At 34.1% G+C, this 18008-nt stretch overlaps 1 protein-coding gene across 4 annotated transcripts in view; it reads left to right on the top strand.

Moving 5' to 3' along the window:
- KIAA0825 (KIAA0825 ortholog) overlaps positions 1 to 18008 on the top strand; it is a 216769-nt gene that overhangs the window by 97807 nt on the left and 100954 nt on the right. For all 4 annotated transcript variants that reach the window (XM_015849690.3, XM_015849691.3, XM_085527891.1 and 1 more), the window contains 6 exons: positions 1229 to 1417; positions 2891 to 3124; positions 4082 to 4490; positions 8147 to 8303; positions 12615 to 12770; positions 16825 to 16919. In XM_015849690.3, the coding sequence (XP_015705176.2) occupies positions 1229 to 1417; positions 2891 to 3124; positions 4082 to 4490; positions 8147 to 8303; positions 12615 to 12770; positions 16825 to 16919 (1240 nt within the window). The remainder of the gene's footprint in view (positions 1 to 1228; positions 1418 to 2890; positions 3125 to 4081; positions 4491 to 8146; positions 8304 to 12614; positions 12771 to 16824; positions 16920 to 18008) is intronic.

The following is an 18008-nucleotide window of genomic DNA, read 5'->3' on the forward strand; positions in this document are numbered from 1 at the left end:
GAAATATGGCTCAGCAAAGCATGCCGGCTTGCTCAGCATAAGAGGAGAAAAGCTGACTAAACAAAAAATCTTATAGCTAATCTTTTCTGCCTTGGAAGAAAGAGGGGAGAAAGACAGCTTTCTGATTGTGAAAGGATTGGTCTTATTTTTCAACTTACTGCACTCAATGGGCTATTTCTGTTCGAGTGCACTACCAAGACTGTACAGTTTACACTAATGTGTGAATTAACTCGTAGGGTTTCAGAGCAGATTAAAATGAGATTATTGAATTTTACAACATTATCAATTCATTCACAAAGCTGGGTGGAAAGCAGTCACTTACCACTGCAGTAAATTTTGAAAGATGTCTGAACCACAAGAAAGATACTGAGACTCTCCTATCTTTCGCTTGCACAGGCTGCAAAACTGGAATAAACCAATGACTTTTTCAGGCATATTTTCAATATAAATCAGTCTTTTGAAAACTAAACTCTCATTAGCAGACTAGACAGTGGACTAAAATTATTTAGTTGGTGCTGGCTCTGGTCAGTTGCGATAATTAACATCAAAAATGTATGTACTTTTTGACACTAACACAACTTAAAGCCAATGAGTTGCATTAGTTAAAAGAGAGTTTTAAACATATGATTCTTCTCTAGGTGGAAGAATGTTTTATGATGATTTTTAAAAGCATATTTTAAAAGCAAATCTTCCCTAATATCCAGCCAGAAATATAGCAGCCTATATCTTAGCATGGCTGAGATTTTGTTTTGGGGAACTGATTTCTTCTCAATTCATCTTTAACTGAAAAAACAAGTCCAAACCTTTTTGGTGAGTATGCAGCTGCCATTTTATTTTATTTTATATAAGAAAATCAATTTATAACTTCACAACTATATATTGCTAAGTTATGCGTAAGTAACTTTCTGACTGTGATTTTGTCAAAGTAGTCCAATTTCCTTACAATTATTATTTATTAAATAAGCAAATTCGTATGATTTGCAAAGGGTATTTAGAATTAAACACACATATTCCACAGTTTGTAGATATGCCTGTACCTTTTTTTTAATGACTACATACAGTCCAGGAAGATGGTCAAGTGCCATTATGCTAAGGACATCAGATTTCAGTATCTGTAAGTATTAATAAAGTATTCAAATATGGTTTTCAGTTTGTTTTGATTGATAATATTTATATGACTTGAATTACATGGACATTTTTATAACCACGATTTTTTTTTATTTTGGAGGATGTGAAGTATTGACTGGTGATGAACAAAGTTCTCTCTCAGATGAGACAAATAACAAAGAGCCTACTCTGATTGAAACTATCTTCACTATATTGTCTGACTGTATTTTATCACCCAAATCACTTGGCATTGCTTTTGAGGCCTACATGGAAAAAGAACAGTTGTGGGATTGCTTATACAATATGACAGGTACTTTGTTTATTAGTAAGTACTTTAAGTCTGGTGTTAAACCTTGTCAGTTTTCAGATATGTCATGCATATTATTTTTACTTTAATAAATCTGTTGACATGATTGTAGGTTCCTTCAAAATTATATTATAGTTCAATTGTTTTCAGCAGTCAGGTTGCTGTAGGAATGGTGGTTATTCTGAAGGAAGCAGAGGTTATGGTACTGTAGACTAAAATTCTGGTCGTTTTCACATCTGTTTTACCAGTAGGTTGGCATCAGTTTATGTAGGTCTTTATTGACACAGGTTCTTTATCTCTGTTGTTTAATAACTTCAAAATTGTACTTTGGTTTAAAAGCAAGGAATAATTGGAGTGGAAAAAGAAAAGGAAAGTCTGCTGTTGAGGGAGGCCTAGTATGGTGGGCGTATAGACTCTGCTGCCCAAACACAGACTCCTGATTTTTGATGGAGGTGGAGAATACCCCACATGTTTATGGCAATGAGTGGTGCTCACAAGGAAAAGCAGTGTTTAGCCACGAAACAGAGGCATTAAGAATAATGGTTTTATGAATTATGCAAAAAATTCAGGAGGGTTCACAAAAAAAGAAAGGAAGAAAATGAGAGAAGGTACAAATGATAATAAAAATACAAACATCGCAGAATAGAAAACAACCATCACAAAAGTTGACAGACTTAGAGAAAAATGAGATTTCAAAAAGTAGAAAGCTAACACTTAAAAGAGGAAGAAAAATACAGAAGATGGAAACTTTCAGAAAGACTGCATAGAGAAAAATAAAAGATCATCAGAAAGCACAGATAAGCAAAAGTTAGGGCAAAGGACCTTAGCAGGAAATGTCTAAGAACATTGATGGTATATCCTGCCTGACAACTGCTGCTCTTTTACCATGGAGAAACTACAATTCTCTGTGGTGTTAAGAATGCGGAGAAGATTGATACTTGTAATGTCAATAACTGTATTTAAGATGTTCTATTTTCAACATACAATTTCTGATACCATACTAGGTCTCTGTTGATGACTATTATTTTTATGCATTTTTGTTACCAAAGTATCACTTATCTTTTGCTCTTCTCTAAGAAAAGTATAGTTACCTAACAATTGCCTCTGTGTTAACACTGTAAATATTAAACTTCATTCATTAATGTCTACCCAGTGATTAAGTTTACTATTCATATTAAATTTTGAGAAATTATCTTGATGGGGAAGTGATGTTTAAAAAAAAAAAAAAAGAAAAAGAAAAAGAAAAAGAAAGAGAAAGAAATGAAATTCTATTTTTTGTTAGTATTACATTCAGAGGGTAAAATACTACGTTGTCTTACTTTATGCTATTTCTTTATAACAAGCCAACAGCTGTAAATTATTTTGAATCATAATATTGTTTTCTTTCCATAAGAATTCTGAAACACTTCTTTCTGAAACAGATTTGCACAAATGACTGCACACATACTGAATATTTAATAATGCTTTCTTCTGAAGTTTCCAGTTGTGGCGAGTCAGAGCCAGAGGTTATCAGATGCTTGAAGCTGACTCTGATTAATTCAGTCAAGGGTATAGTGAAGCAGATCATTTCTTTGATGCATTCGTGGGAGGCAACAGAAAACTATGGAACATATCAGCACAAACAAATTGTTCCTGAAAGTTTACTGAAAACAGTTCCAAAGGAATGGAATTATACGCCTCGGGAAATGAAGAGGAAGGAATCTGGGAAATGTGGGTGAGATTTATGCTCTTAAAAAAACTGAAGTTTAACACTAAGAATAACAAGCTCCAAACATCGTCTTGGTAGTAGGCTTTTTGTTTGTTTATTTTTTATCAGGATATCACTGTTTTCATGTGACTAGCTGAGAGGCAGAGCTTAGACATGATGACAAGTTAAACTGTCTATGTGACACACAGAAAAATTCTGACTTTTTTTTCAGTTATGTTTTTTTTGTTGTTTTTTTTTAACTAGTTGAGACTGGAAGTGGAATGGGGTTATGGTATTCTTTGTTTCTTTGGTTGGCTACTTTTTTCATGTTGTTTTTCTGTTTAATCCACACCTGAATCTATATTGTGGATTACCTTTGGGTTCACTGTTTTTCGTTTTATATATACTATTAACTTTTTAACAGCATGTTTGCTGTAGTTGCTTTTATAGCTACTGATAACATCTGCAATGTTTAAAATAGAGTGCTACGTAGTGCGTGTGCTTCTCTTATGAAAGACAATAAACTAAAAATTTGTAGGTTTGAACATAAAAAAGGACTGATAGAAAACAATATGAATATATGCAGTGTCCCAGGACATTTACTGCTATGCTCCGCTCTTGGAACAATATTGCACTATAGTTCTGGAGACAACTTGTTTTTACTGTTCTGAATCCCTCGGTGTCTTCTACTTCATTTATTCTACATTAACTGTGCTCAGCAAGAATAATTGTTAACACGGTGATAGGGTGAATTCCATATTTTCTAGTTTCTCAATTTTAATTTGTATTATTGTTTAGATTTGGGGGGAGATATGTATGGGAGGTATAGCACAAGTCAAGCCACAGTGTTGAGTACTGAAGCTTTTTACCCATTTCAGTACAAAAGAAAGTTAGAAATTATTAGACAATATTCAGAAATATGCTGTGATAGAACTAGAATGTTAATGTTAATCATATCTTCTTTTATGTCTTTTTTTAAGGCTTCACAAGGCTTGCAGCTCAGGCAGTATCTATTGTAATCAGCAAGTTACCTACAGTGATTGCATGTTTGCCTCCCCCAATTAAGTACTTCTTTTTTCTGGCTGAGAGAAAAATGTCAAGAAACTTTGCTGAATTAAAGAAAGCTGGTCTGCTTGTCTGGAACTTGATTGTAATTATATGTCGGATATTTGAGGATGGAAATACTGCAGAACTTTTAACAGGTGCAACACTTGACAGATGGAGCAAAGAAAAACTCAGTTTAGTTCGTGTATGCTTAGAAAGTATTATGGGAAAACAGAAAAGTGGTCCTAAGCAAGTGACCCAGAAGGTTATACTGAGCATAGAACAGCAAAGACCAAACTGGATTGAAAGCCAGTTGCTGAAGGCTAGAAAACTGAGCACAGACTGGTAAGAATGTAGTATTTTTCAAGTGCTGTTTTTTATTTTACTGAATTAATGATGTGTTTATGGCTCTCGTTCAATTTAAAAAATATTTAGAGTGATCTTATGTTACATGAAATCAATTACATCTTAATGTTGACGGCTTTATGGTATACTTTTGCAAGTTAATTGCATGGCTGAAACAGCTGCAGTTATTTCATCTTAACAGTCTTTTCATAGTATTTAAAATGTTTCATATATTACAAATTTTGTTTCTTGTTATTATGTTTCATATTTTCTTATGTGTTCATGATGATCCAAAAATATGGACAATTTAGTTTGTGTATCTTTCAGAATGCTAACAGGTATGCTGACTAGAGGGCACCACAGTGCATTCATAAATGAGTTTTGTTATAGCGATTAAACTAGGACAGACTATAGCAGGCTTTCCGTGTTCATCTGAGATTAGCATACTTCCTTTTAAAACATACCTAACCCTAGGGGCGAGCAGGATATATCAAAACAGGACAAGGAAAGTACCCTGCTATGCTTTTCTGAGGAAATACCAACTTTCCCTGTAGATTTGACATTTAGGCCCGTGTTTGTAAATCCTTATAATGATTTTTCAAGGAGTTCTGTGCATATCAATGTATCTGTACTCCTGTTTTAATGTTGTAGTGGTGTACCATTCTGTAAAAACACTATTCATCAACTTCCCAGTAGCAGATTTATAGGAGTTACCTGTCTTAGTGAATTAAACGATTGACAACTGAAAGTAAGGTTAGCGTGTGATCTTTTACATTTCCATTTAACTCAAATTCACAAGCACTAATCAATTGGCTAACTGATTGAAGCCAGATGCCAGCCACTGAAACAGTCATAGAATAAAATAAATATATTATAATGTATAAAATGTGGAAATACTTAACAGGATTGTTTTGCAATGTAATTTCTAAATTTACTGAGAGTAGATCTTTTGTAAATAATACAAATGTAGGGTAAAACAGAGATTGGAATGACTCCTAATAACTGAAGCTTTAAGATTTGAAGCTGAGAATTCTAATATAGTAGTTAATTTTATATTTTAAAATATCACAAAAAATGCAATGATTTTTAATTCTTATCAGGTATGAGACAGTGGAAAGATATTTCCTTTATATTCATACAGTGTCTCTCAAAGTGAGAACCAGCTTATGGTTAGGGCTCCTAATTTTAAGCATACAGAATGGGAGAACATATTACTCACTCTCCAAGGGAGTAGATACCTCATGCAGTTAGGAAACTGTTTTCTGATTTCAGAGGTATTTCTGAAACAGAAGTCCTGTATAAATGTTATTTTTCTATTTTATAGCCCAGTAGTATGACTCAGTTACTAAAAAAAAATTAAAAATTAAAAAAAAAAATGTATTTAATAGAAGTGAGATACACAGTGTAGAAATAAAATATTGTTATGCATGCAAATTGTAATACCAATTGATTAAAGCTGAACTTGAAATATTTACACTAGGTAATAGTCACATAGTCACTAGACTAAAAGATCTTTCACAATGACCCCTGTGCTGTTTACGTGGTTAATTTGAAGTAGATATGGTTATATCTAAAAGTCTACAACAGAGTAAAATTATGTTATATATAACTCTTTCACAAGTAAATGATTTTGTGTGTATGTACATGCATCTATGCATAGATGTGCATCTGTTCATAGATGTTTACAGACTTTTAATACATACAGTGTGCGGAACAAGTACATACAGTATGTGGAATAAAATAAAAAGAATACAGTCAAAACATTCATGTGTGATTCACAGACCCAGTTGTGGAGAAGGACACTAGACTTTTATAAGAAAAAGTCTCACGTGATGTTCTCTTATTGTTATCAGGACTTGGCTGCATAAAATTGTGAATGTGATACAGGTTCATCCCTTTTGTCATAAATATTCAACTTACCTTTTAGAAGAAGAAAAAATATGCAGTGAAAGGTTCAGAAAGTGGCAGTTGTATGCACTGGCTGTCCTGTGTACTGCCTGAAAACATTACTATTCATTAAAATAACCTTCACTTCATAGTAGTTCCATAGCAGAAAACAGTCGTGTTAGATTCTGAAGAGCACACTGCTCAAAAAGAAGAGAAATGTCTGTCTTTGGAAAGTAATTTGTCGAGTTGAAGATTATTGTTTTTCATCATGGTGACCCTGACTTGGCTGGCTGGGTGCATACACAGATTAAGATGAATGCAGTTATTCCTTGTCTGAGGTCTGCCTCTTTCAGGGCACATTCTTCCTAATGACATGATTGATAGGCAGTCCCAAATCCAGAGAGGAACTCATTAATCACAGCAGTGACTGAATCCAATCATCTGCTTCACCTGCACACTGACGGACAGGAAAGGATACAATTTGGGTGCTGACACTGATACACTCCTTTGTCAGAGGTCCTCAACTTTTTCAATGTCAATCTCTGAGAAGTGTGACAAGATTCAGGTTATATCTATATGTGGCATTGGAAGATAAGCCTTAAATGTGCTTTAATTTTGATGATCAATTTCTTCGAAGCTTTTCTGTAAAATGCACCATAATAACAGAGTATCATTTACTTCCATTCAGCAAAGAACAAAATTATAGTTTATATTTTGAAGTTATTTGGTCTGTAGGAAGTTCTGAAGCAGCATGTGGAAGCAGTGTCAGCTGTGTAGAATTTAAGTGAGCCTTCAGGTCAAACAACAACTTTGAGCAGAACTAACTTTGTAATCATGGCACATTTTCAGCCGTGCACTGCAAACTGACAATTTCAAATTGAAATGTTGTGGGGTTTTTCTCTGTCTGAGAGCATCTATTGTGGATTTTAAGTTAATCATATAATGATTGTAGAAAGCATAATATATTCTGTTGGTCTGTTAAGTTCTTGACATCTGGATACCAGCATATACCTGATGGTTGCAGCTCAAATATTTGAGGAGAATAATTAGTCTTCGTATTATTTTCTTATACTTTACCAATCGGTAATGCTAAGCAACTACAGAGCTGTAAGCTTATGTTTTTGAGCAGACAGCAGTCTATAATGGCTAGAGTGTCAAATGAACATTTTTCAGGGCCTGTCACCATCAGGTTGTTGCTTTTGTTTGTTTGTTTTTGCAGTTAGACAGAAATCCTGTTAAAAAGGAAAACAAGGAAAAATACGGTACAAAACGTGCAACAAGTGGTAAAATAAACCTTTGAAACTGTTACCATTTATACCAGTGGAAAGAAAAAGACTTCATTTTAAAATTTCTAACCTATACTTAAAGTAATGGCTACCTTTCTGACATGTTAAGTAGGCTTTAATACCAGCGGTGACAGGCAAAGAAAAATGTACAAAAGATCGAATGCAAATGCCATTCCTGGTAGCAAAGATACTTCTCTAGTGGAAAAGAAAATAAAAAAATATTTGCTCTTTGTATGCCCTTAGAGCAAAGAATGTTTTATGTTTTCAATCTTTCTGAGAAAAAAATTATTAAAATTCATGTAATTAAAAAATACTATATTTAAATCAGCATTTAATTGTTTAGCATTTATTAGTGTAAAGGATTCAGAAATGCACGTAGCAACATTTGCTTATGCCGGAAATGTTTATTTGTATTCTACTTGTATTTGTATTAATATGATTTTTTAGAAATTCAAGGATCATTTTATATTTTCCGTATTCTAGTGGCTCGGATGCAATTGAAGGTGCAGTGTTAGAGCAAGAAGGCATTGCATTTGGATTCACTGAGCAGAAAATAAACATGATGGTCCTGGATATCTGCCACAAACCAGGTGGCAGCGAGTACCTGAGGCAAATTTATCACATCATCCGGCTCAATGAGGTAGGGAAACGGCCTTTTTACCGAGCAATTAGGTGTGTACTGGCCTGAGGCAGCTTCTGCTGGCAGCTAAGGGTTAGTCAAGGAGGTGATAATGCTTCTTAAAGTCAATACGAAATCCTTTATTGTACTGCAACAGCATCCATTCAGTTCAGGCTTTTCTACGTTGTGAGTGAAAGATTATGAGGAAACAGAGTAGATTTTATTTACATACTTAAAATCAGTATTATGGCACATAAACTTCCTTTAGATTTGTACTGTAAACAGAAGATGCATTTTAAAAGTTTAAGCACAGTTCAAAAATAATAAAAATTTTAAAAAGCAGCAAAGCTATTGAAAAATCGGCTGTTACAGGAAGTATAATTAAATGTGGTAAATCAATTTTCCGATTTAACAAACAAACAAACCCCATGGCTTTACTGAGAGAGTAAATGCATCCAAACGAAAACCTTGCTTCAGCTAGAGAACTCTACTTCGTTGAAGTACTTTCAAAATTACAGTGAACAAATTCAGATTTGTTTGCTACACGTGGAATTTGAGCAAGATTAAAGAATTATCTTGTTGTTTCTGGGGCTGTGCTAAATTGTCACAAGTTACCTGAAGCATTCTTATTATATATGCTGAAGTAAACACAGGTTTGCTTAAATTGCATGATAACACAGATCTACATAAGCTTAATCAAGAAAGTTCTGTTTATTATCTTTAATTACTAAATTACTATTCCTTGAATGTATAAGCAGGGGCTGTTATGATCATTTCAAGTGTACAGAAATGTTTATAATAAAATGCAAAATAATGCAAATATAGGCACAGTCCAAGACTTAGAAAAATTTGATAGCAAAAAAACTCAATTAGGTAGGTATGTATAAAACAGTAAAGCAGCTCAGCTTCTGAAAATCAGATCAACAGTTTAATTCTTAAGAACAGGCTTAAAAGCAAACTTTACACATCTGCATTTTGAACTTTTACAAGCAATATAAGCATGTATGTAGAGATGGCAACCTAATATTAATAAAATACAGAGTCTTTTCAAGTTTCATCTCAAACAATTAAATGGTTCAGGAAGTGAAGTGAAAATTATTACTGTAGTACAGTTCAAACAAAACCTTTTCACCTGGAGAACATTCAGGATTACTCCTAGTATAATAAAGTGAAGAAAAGATTGTGAGCAAGACCTCTTAAAATAGCACATAATGCAGTAGGTAGAGCAGTCACCAAAGGGACTAGATATGCAGGCTCAGTCCTTTATCTGCATCCAAACTAAATGCCCAAACTGCTGGAGCTTTAGCTAACAGTGTGGAACTTCGTCATTTTCCCCTAAAGGAATTGTTTCATTTTGTAGAAATTGCTATAAAAATCCATTCCACAACTTCTGGGGTCAAAAACAGGATCATATTCTAATTGAACAGGTAGAATGCCCGTATCAGGTTCTGGAGACCCTGAATCAAAATCTGAGTCCTTTGAGTATTCAGTTATTTATACAAAGTGGAGCAGCTCCAATAGGAGGTGAAAGGCTGAGAGAATTAGTTGGAAGAGGGACCTTAGCCTATCTTTCCACATCCCAGGTGACTCTCCTTGATTTTGTGCTGTTAGTAAGAGCTTCATTAAAAATAGAACATTTCTCAGTGGAAAAAACCTGTCTTGACTTTAAAAAAAAAAAATAATAATAATAAAAAACCCCTGATCAGCACAGGATATAAGAATGTTACTTCCACACATCTTTTGAAACAATTAAAACATATTCTAATACTCAGTATAGCATTATGGTAATGCATTTTTGAGTATTATCTTTCATGTTTTAGATTGTTAAATGCAGCTGACAACAACAACAAAAAACAGACTGAATTGCCTGTTAGAAGGTCTGTGCTTTCCTTCTTAGACTCCTTGGACTGCCAAAAGGTCATGTTCTTAAACTGAATCTGAAGATCTTTCTGCTGCAGTGATTAATAATTGCATGTGAATAGAGAACAAAATGATGAGACAGAAAATTGTGCCTCAATAATTTTCCTTAGAAAGGCAGGGGAGAGGATGGATAAATTCGTAGAAGCTGTGTATGTAAATAAATGTAAAAAATATCTGTATGGATACCGTAGAGCTCAAAATGGCCTACAGGTGAAGGTATTTATTTATCAAGAAGAATAATGTTTTTTAAGCCAATTTTCACTAATGTCCACCAAAGGAAAACCAACTCTCCTGAGCTGTCTAGCTTACAAACACTGTCTGGTTTGTTTCATGTACAGTCATCAGTAGTAAGGATACAGCTTACATGATTACAATCATGATTTCTTTTTTGTTCTCACTTTTTTGAAACACAAGCCTTTCTGTGTCTACAGTGTGTGCTGTACTATAGGAGTCCTAAACTAATGTATTTACCATTGTTAATCAAGTCTCTTCATCAGGAAAAAAAATATATAATTCTATAGTACTTACTGGGAACAGTTTTCCCGGTGAGTCTGTGAATGTCTCCTTCCTGGAAGCATTCAAGGCCCATCTGGATGGGCTTTGAGCAACCTGGTCAAGTGGGATGTGTCCCTGTCTGTAGCAGGGGGGGTTGAAATACATGACCTTAAAGGTCCCTTCCAGTCCAAACCATTCTGTGGTACTATGATTGTAGCCCAAAGACGTGAAAATCCACGTGTTGGGAATTAAGTTGTATAGCATTTGAAATGTTCAAATCTGTAGCAAGTATGACTTAAGCAAGTTCCAGCTTCCTTCTGAAAAGAACAGATTCTTCTGCTGGAGCTGTGATGAGTAGGTGGCTGAGTTGCTTTATAGTTGAGAAAATGCATTCACATGAGGCAGTACTTTAAGTCAAGCTGATATGCATGTAGGAATATTATTTATGTCACCCCACCTTTCTATGACTATGAAATCTTTGCTGTGGCACAAAGTAATGAATGGAGAAAAAGAGGGAAAAAAAATAGAAAAAAAAATAATTCATTTTTGGAAGCTGAGAAATAACTAAAAGATTTGTGTTTTCACAGCTGGATTACAGTGTTGTTTTAAGCTAAAAAAGCACTGAGATCTATTTTTTTTAAATGCACTTAGATGATTTCATGGTTGCTTAAGCAGTTCTGACAATTAGCTGCAACCAACAGACAGACCTGCTCTATTTCTTGACTCATATTTACCAGTCCTAGGGCATCCTCTGTACTAGTACTAGAAATCATGTGGCTTGCTTATCTGTCTGAATCCTTTATTTTTTCTGGATAATTTCACAACATATGCTACTGCCAACACAAGGGAGAAAAAACTACAGTCTGTGTGGATCAGGCTGGAATTTGTGCTTTTCAAGCCAAACCACAGTTCGATCAGTTTAAGTTCATGATGAAATTATCAATTGAGGAGCACAGGCTTGGCAGGTAGTTTACACACTCCCTCATCTGAGTCTGAAATTGTTTTACTAGCTCAGTATTTCTGCAAAATAATATTTGCATCCATCCATCCTAGTGAAGACTCACCTTGAGTACTTGCTCAGTGTTATAGCTATCCTATCATTAGGGACTTATTTTTAATAGTGATAAACTGTTTAATCACAATAGTCCTTCCAGCAAGTAGACCAGTGTTTCTTTATCTAGCTCTTGGTAACATAGTACTATTTGATCAAAATACTTTATTGGCCTGCAGTGGTGATTTAATTTACATGGTAGTTTAAGAAGTGAAAACAGAAGAGACTGGCCAAAATAATAATAATATTTCTGCTTTATAAACTGTAGTTTATAAAATTTGCCATGTAAATCACAGATGACTTCCAGTCTTCAAACTTTTAAATAATTAAAAATAGCTTTGTAGAGTGGTAGAATGTTTATCTCCTGTGTTTGAACAATTCAGACACTTTCATTGAACAATTCATTTATATTCACGTAGCAACTATGTAATGTAATGCTGTCTGATAACAAATATTCCTGTGTACTTTATTATACAGAAGAAATCACATAATAGCTGTAGTACATTACAATACCATATAGGAAACATTTGGTTTTCACTTCTACATAGACCTAGCAAATATATTCAGAGTTAATGAAAATAAGTTGACGATAATTTCTAAACAATAGCTTAGATTACTCTGATTTGCTTCAGTTCAGTATTTATGGGGGCAGAGTTGGGGGGGGCGGTTATTTGTTGTTTGTTAATCTTGAAAAGATTTGCACTTTGAGAGAGATTTGTTATTCCTTCCTTTAATATAAGGAATTTCTATCAAGTAGTAGTAATAGTAAAGTGATGCTTGAAATCTGGGCAAATTTCATTTATAAGACTAGGTGGCATGTATTGTTTCATGTGTTTTATTTTGTTTGTTTTGTTTTTCCTTATAAGAAATATTTGAATGAGCAACTGTCTTGTGAGAATTCACCTGAAGAGAATGCTACTTCCAATCAAACCTTGCTTTTAACACTGAAGGGCAGAGAGGAGCAAGCTGTCTTCAACCCTTTCCAGGTGCACAACCAGTCTTGTGCGAAAGTGTTCAATCAGGTTTGTGAAAATCTGAAACTGTGGTTATAGTATAATTTTTACTTGTCAGTCTTATTATGATCACGATAATGACAGAGATCAAAGTTATGAAAAAGGAATTAATTACATGAGTTCAAATTTGATGAAGTGCAAAGGGATATTATTACTCAGGAATTTAATGAGGGCACCCTCTACAATATCATGGTGTCCAAAAAGCCGTTATTGTCTTTTTCTTTTATCAGAATTATTGCATATAAGAGCAATTTAAAACTTAAATTTGTGTTGGTTCCGGATAGTGAAGGAAAACCTATTAGTAGCAATGACATGCGTTATATCTATGTAATGGTACATGAGGCTAGTCTTAGTCTTTTGAGAAGTCATGGCAAAATGCCAAATGCATATTTAGAGTCTTACCTGATGAGTCATTCGCAGAAATGTTGGACAGTAATGTGAATTACTGTTTGTTAATGTAAACTTTGAAAACTCAGAGCCAGTGGGAGAGGGGAGGGAGAACTAAAGGAGGCATTTCTGTGTTTTGCATAAGCTATTGCTAGTGATAAGCAAAGGATTATAAATTTCTTATAGAAATCCCTCTCCTGATTTTATAAGAGTTTTATATATCTGGCTGCCAAAAGCTCTGCCAGAGATACACATAACTAGTTTCACAAAATGGATTGTAGTTTCAGGTAGCATTTGGACAACTAAAAGTTTGAATCTTCCTCTACAATTTTGAACATTTAAGAATAAATGGTATTAGAGCTGCATTAATTTCATTTACTTTACATACTTTTGGTTGAAGGATGCCATTTTCCAGAATAACTTTGTTTTCAAGTTGCATCATTTGCCTTTTGCATTGTATCTATTTTGAACTGTTTCACCAGCTGTATTGCTGTAAAATATGTATGTATGTTTGGTTGGTTTTCTTGTTTTTCTTTTTTTTTTTCCTTTGCTACTTGTTTAATCAGTGCTTAATCACTGTCATTTTGCAATCAAAGTGGTAATGTCCTGAAAAAGGAGATTAATACTGATTTCACAAGGTTTCTCACACCAGAGGAACAAGTTTGAAAGTGTCTTTTCCTTACAAGTACTTCCTTGGCAGAATCTAAGAGGGTGTAAAATCACTCCAATCTGAAGTTTAGGAAATAGTTTACCATGCCTCAATTCTCAATTCATTAATAATGTGCTAGAATAAGACCTTGAAGTAGTGGCAACTCAACGTAGAATTTTTCTGCTACATGACAGGTTTGCAGTGCTCTATTAATCAGCATGTGACAATGGATAGTTTGTATTAAATTGCTTTGCATTTTTATAAACTTTTGGCATAAAATCTATTATAAGAATACAGGAAAGTTTTTCAGAATTAAGAAAAATACAGTATATCACAGAGCTTTTATGAAGTACCACGTGCCTACCCTGTTGTTCACAATAGTGAGCATATTTTGTGATTTCAACAATATCATTAAATACTTTAGTTCCCTTTACTATGAAATTGTACATTTTTTAGTGGTGTGGGATTTCATTTATTAAATAGAGGACAGTGTAGTTTAGTGTCTGATTCCTTGTCAAGACTATTCCCAGGGTCTGTAGAATATACCATAGTACTTTTATAGAATCGTAGGATCATTTTATTTGGAAGGAACCTTAAGGCCACCTTGTCCAATTCCTTTGCAATGAACAGGGGGAATCTACAGTTCAATCAAGTTGCCTAGAGCCCTGTCCAGCCTGACCTCAAAAACCTCAAATGAGCATCCACCACCTTCCTAAGCAAGGAACAATTGTTTTTCTCACAGAATATATATTTTCTTACGTTCATTCTTAGTGGTTGGCAATTGCCATGAAACTGACAAGTTTCTTTAAAATTGACAAATCTTCTTTAAGTCTAATGTGAATCGGTGTATTTTCAATTGAGGAAGTAATGTTTGTTCCTCGGTAAATTCTAAGTCTTGGTACAATCCTGATTTCACAGCATGTTTTTGCCAGTGAGTTATATTGCATTTAATTTTTTTCTTGCAGAAGGGCCAATTTGAATATTCAGGGCTTCCTGTGAGACCTGTGTCCAAATCAGGAATGCTTCTATTACACTGTGATATACTGTACAGTGTAAATACTCTTCACTCTCTCAGCAGAGGATTTTTTTTTAAAGAAAATAATTTCTGAACCTTTCTTAAGTTTATAGCAAATATTTAATGTGCTACTTTTCAGTCTCTGTAAAAATGGCAGTACATTATTTAGGGTGGTTGACTTTTTTGTCCTGAAGTTTTGCTAATTTATCCCCAACATGCCATATTTGGCAAGCTTCCTAAACATAATTTCTGCAAGTTACGCTGCTCCTGAAACAAAGGCCACTGAACTGCTATTTTGAGATCAACTGCAATTTTTATTAAGGATATGTAAATTTCCTATCTTCCCTCATTTCAGTAGCTGATTCTATGAAGTGTGTCATTTCTGTTAACAATTCAGCTATTTCATTCTTACATTCCTGCAAAAATTTTGAATAATCGCCATCTGGTCCTAGTAACTTGTTGCTCTTGATTTTATCAATTTGTCCTGACACCTCAGTCTCTGCCAGTGCTGCTGCTCTATTGTCTAATAAGATTAAGTCCAGCCTGTACAACTCTTCAACAGTAGCAAAAAAGGAAAATATTTTAAAGAAATTATTATTCTTTCCTAAAGTGTGCAGTGTATCTGCATGTAGTTTTATGTTTGATTGTTCCGTTTTTTTGTTTTGGTTTGGTTTGGTTTGGTTTTTATTTTAAATTCTGTATCTTTTTCACAGGATTCATCTGTCTATTAAAGTGAGTTTTAATTTGCTATGTGCTTACAAGCTTTCCTAAATGTCTTTATGACTGTTAATACCGTCAGTTCAGCTTCTCCCTTTTACTGTTCTTGATTTTACAAGCATTCCCTCCATATTTTTTATATTTATAATTTAGTGAAGAGTATTGAACAATTGCATGTTTTGCCCCCTGTATTCTCCCACTGTTTTCTCCACTGAGTCATTCTGCTATTTGTTGTTCATCAGATGTTCTGTTACTTCTTTTACTTTCCTCTTCCACTTTATTATTCTTTTGCTACCCTTGTCTCCTCTCTGACTCTGTACTTTACCCTCCTTTCAAATGTTACTTTTAAGTGCATGCCAGCGATGAGCTTTAGTAAGAAATTTAAATGAGAAGGGAGGGAATAAAATAAAGATGGAAGTAAGGAGAGAGGGACTACCTGGAGGAATTGCTCTCCCAGAAGAACCAAGTTCTTCTGTAAGAAGAAAAAGATATACTACATGTCACACTTCTGTCTTTTTATTTAGTTCTATTTTCATTGTTATGACTAGCTTCATCTTTTTTTCTTTTTCAAACTGCTCGGTGCTATTTTGGTACAACAGTAATGATTTTTGAATGATTCCTTTGCTGATCAGTGCTGACAACTAAAATTAATATTATGCAACAGGAGTCACTGTTTTAAAAACATAAGAATGTTGTATGTGGTCTTTTGTCTACCCACTATCATTATGTACCACTTTTATTTATTGAACAAGGAGTATGTAACTGTATGGCTTCATGTTGTGTAGAGTTACTGGTATGTTTATAATAAAAATCTGTTGAACAGAGTGCCTTCCAGAAAAATAAGCAGGTAAACCCATCCCTCTCTAATTAAGATACAGGTTACACTTAGTAACTATCTGCACTATGTTTTTCATTACAAACTTTTTGCTGACAGCAGAAAATATAAATTGCTATTACATAAAAAGTTGCCAATTACTTTGCTTTTCAAACAAACAGTCAGCTTTCAGACAAAGCGGTTGGGCAGAATGCCATTAACAGTTGGAATAATAACGGTTCAAAAAATTGATGTATCTTTTTCTAAATAATGGTTACATTCCCAAATGGATTTGTAAATTAATTGCTGTCTTATTGGAATAAAAAACCTTCTACTGTGGACATGATTGATATCATCTGTCTAAGTCCTTGTTCTAGACCCCCCTCCTTCATGGTTAGCATATCACAGCTGGAGCTTTAATTTACTGATGATATTAACACTGATTAATAACTAACAAAAGCTTCTTGCCATGTATCAACAGTCAACCATTACTGAATGGAACTGGGATTGGTCAGACTTGCTGCCAAGTTGTTTGGGACTGAATCAGATGACCTTCAGGGTGCTGTTGGCGCACAGGTAATGGGATTCTGGCAATTAACTACACTTTCCACTTATCTGCTTTACTTAGTAGTGGTCAATGCATATAGATTTGAGCAGTAGAATTTATGAAGTAAATTATATGTTGAACTGAACTGAACGTGCAGTTTTAAAATGGAAATACTTCATATATTTGTGCCTGTTTGTTCCTTACAAAGATAGTTTGTAATTCCTATTTTGAGGACCTGATTATTTATTTCTTGCTGACTCTTGAATTTCTGTTAGTATTGATCACAAACAGTCCTTTGAAAAGAAAATAGTATATTTAAGTTTTTAGGAACATACTGCCTATGGAGATTTCAGCACAGAACTTTGGGGATTTTTGCTCAAATTGCAGTTAAATTCAGCTCAGGGTATGGAAAGCATAGTTAGAAATATGAAGTATTTCATTAGCAATTTTTAACTAATGGGAATTACTGGACAGGTGGGTTTTTTTACTTGTAAAATCTATACCTGTACATAAATTAAGCATTTCTTATGTTCAGAATTCATATTCATTGAATATCAAATAAGTACCAATTTGTTAAATGCACAAAATGGCAGGTAGAACAAAATAGGTATATTTTCTAAAATATGTGCTGTATAGCAAATACTTGCGAGGACTGGAAAACATTTATCGTGAACTAAAAAGTGTAGTGATCTCTTTGTAGTGCTGATTCTGTGTACTGTTATATTACTTGCCTCATAAAGTTAATTGTTTGTCTGTTTAGAAACTACAGTGACTAGTTTGCTATTTACAGGTCAGAAATGTTCTTATGTTTTCCTTTGCCACATTTTCAATACATTACTAGATCTTAATGCTCTAACTACCTAATTGTACCTCAATTTTACATATAAAATATTTGTTCAGTTTACATTCTTCTTAATTCAACTAAAACGAATTCTTCCCTGACCCAAATCATTATTTTCTAAAATTTTTGTACAGTGGCACAGGAAGTAACACTGGCAGAAACATGCTTTCCCTTTTGCCATTCAGTTCTCCTATGTTATCCACTTCTAGGTAGAATATGTGGCTACATGAACTTTTTGGTTTTTACCAGTAGTGCCACTTTTATGTTAAATGGCAGA

The sequence above is a fragment of the Coturnix japonica genome, chromosome Z (genome assembly GCF_054131305.1).
Source record: "Coturnix japonica strain WE chromosome Z, WE-NBRP24, whole genome shotgun sequence".
Taxonomy (NCBI): Eukaryota; Metazoa; Chordata; class Aves; order Galliformes; family Phasianidae; genus Coturnix; species Coturnix japonica.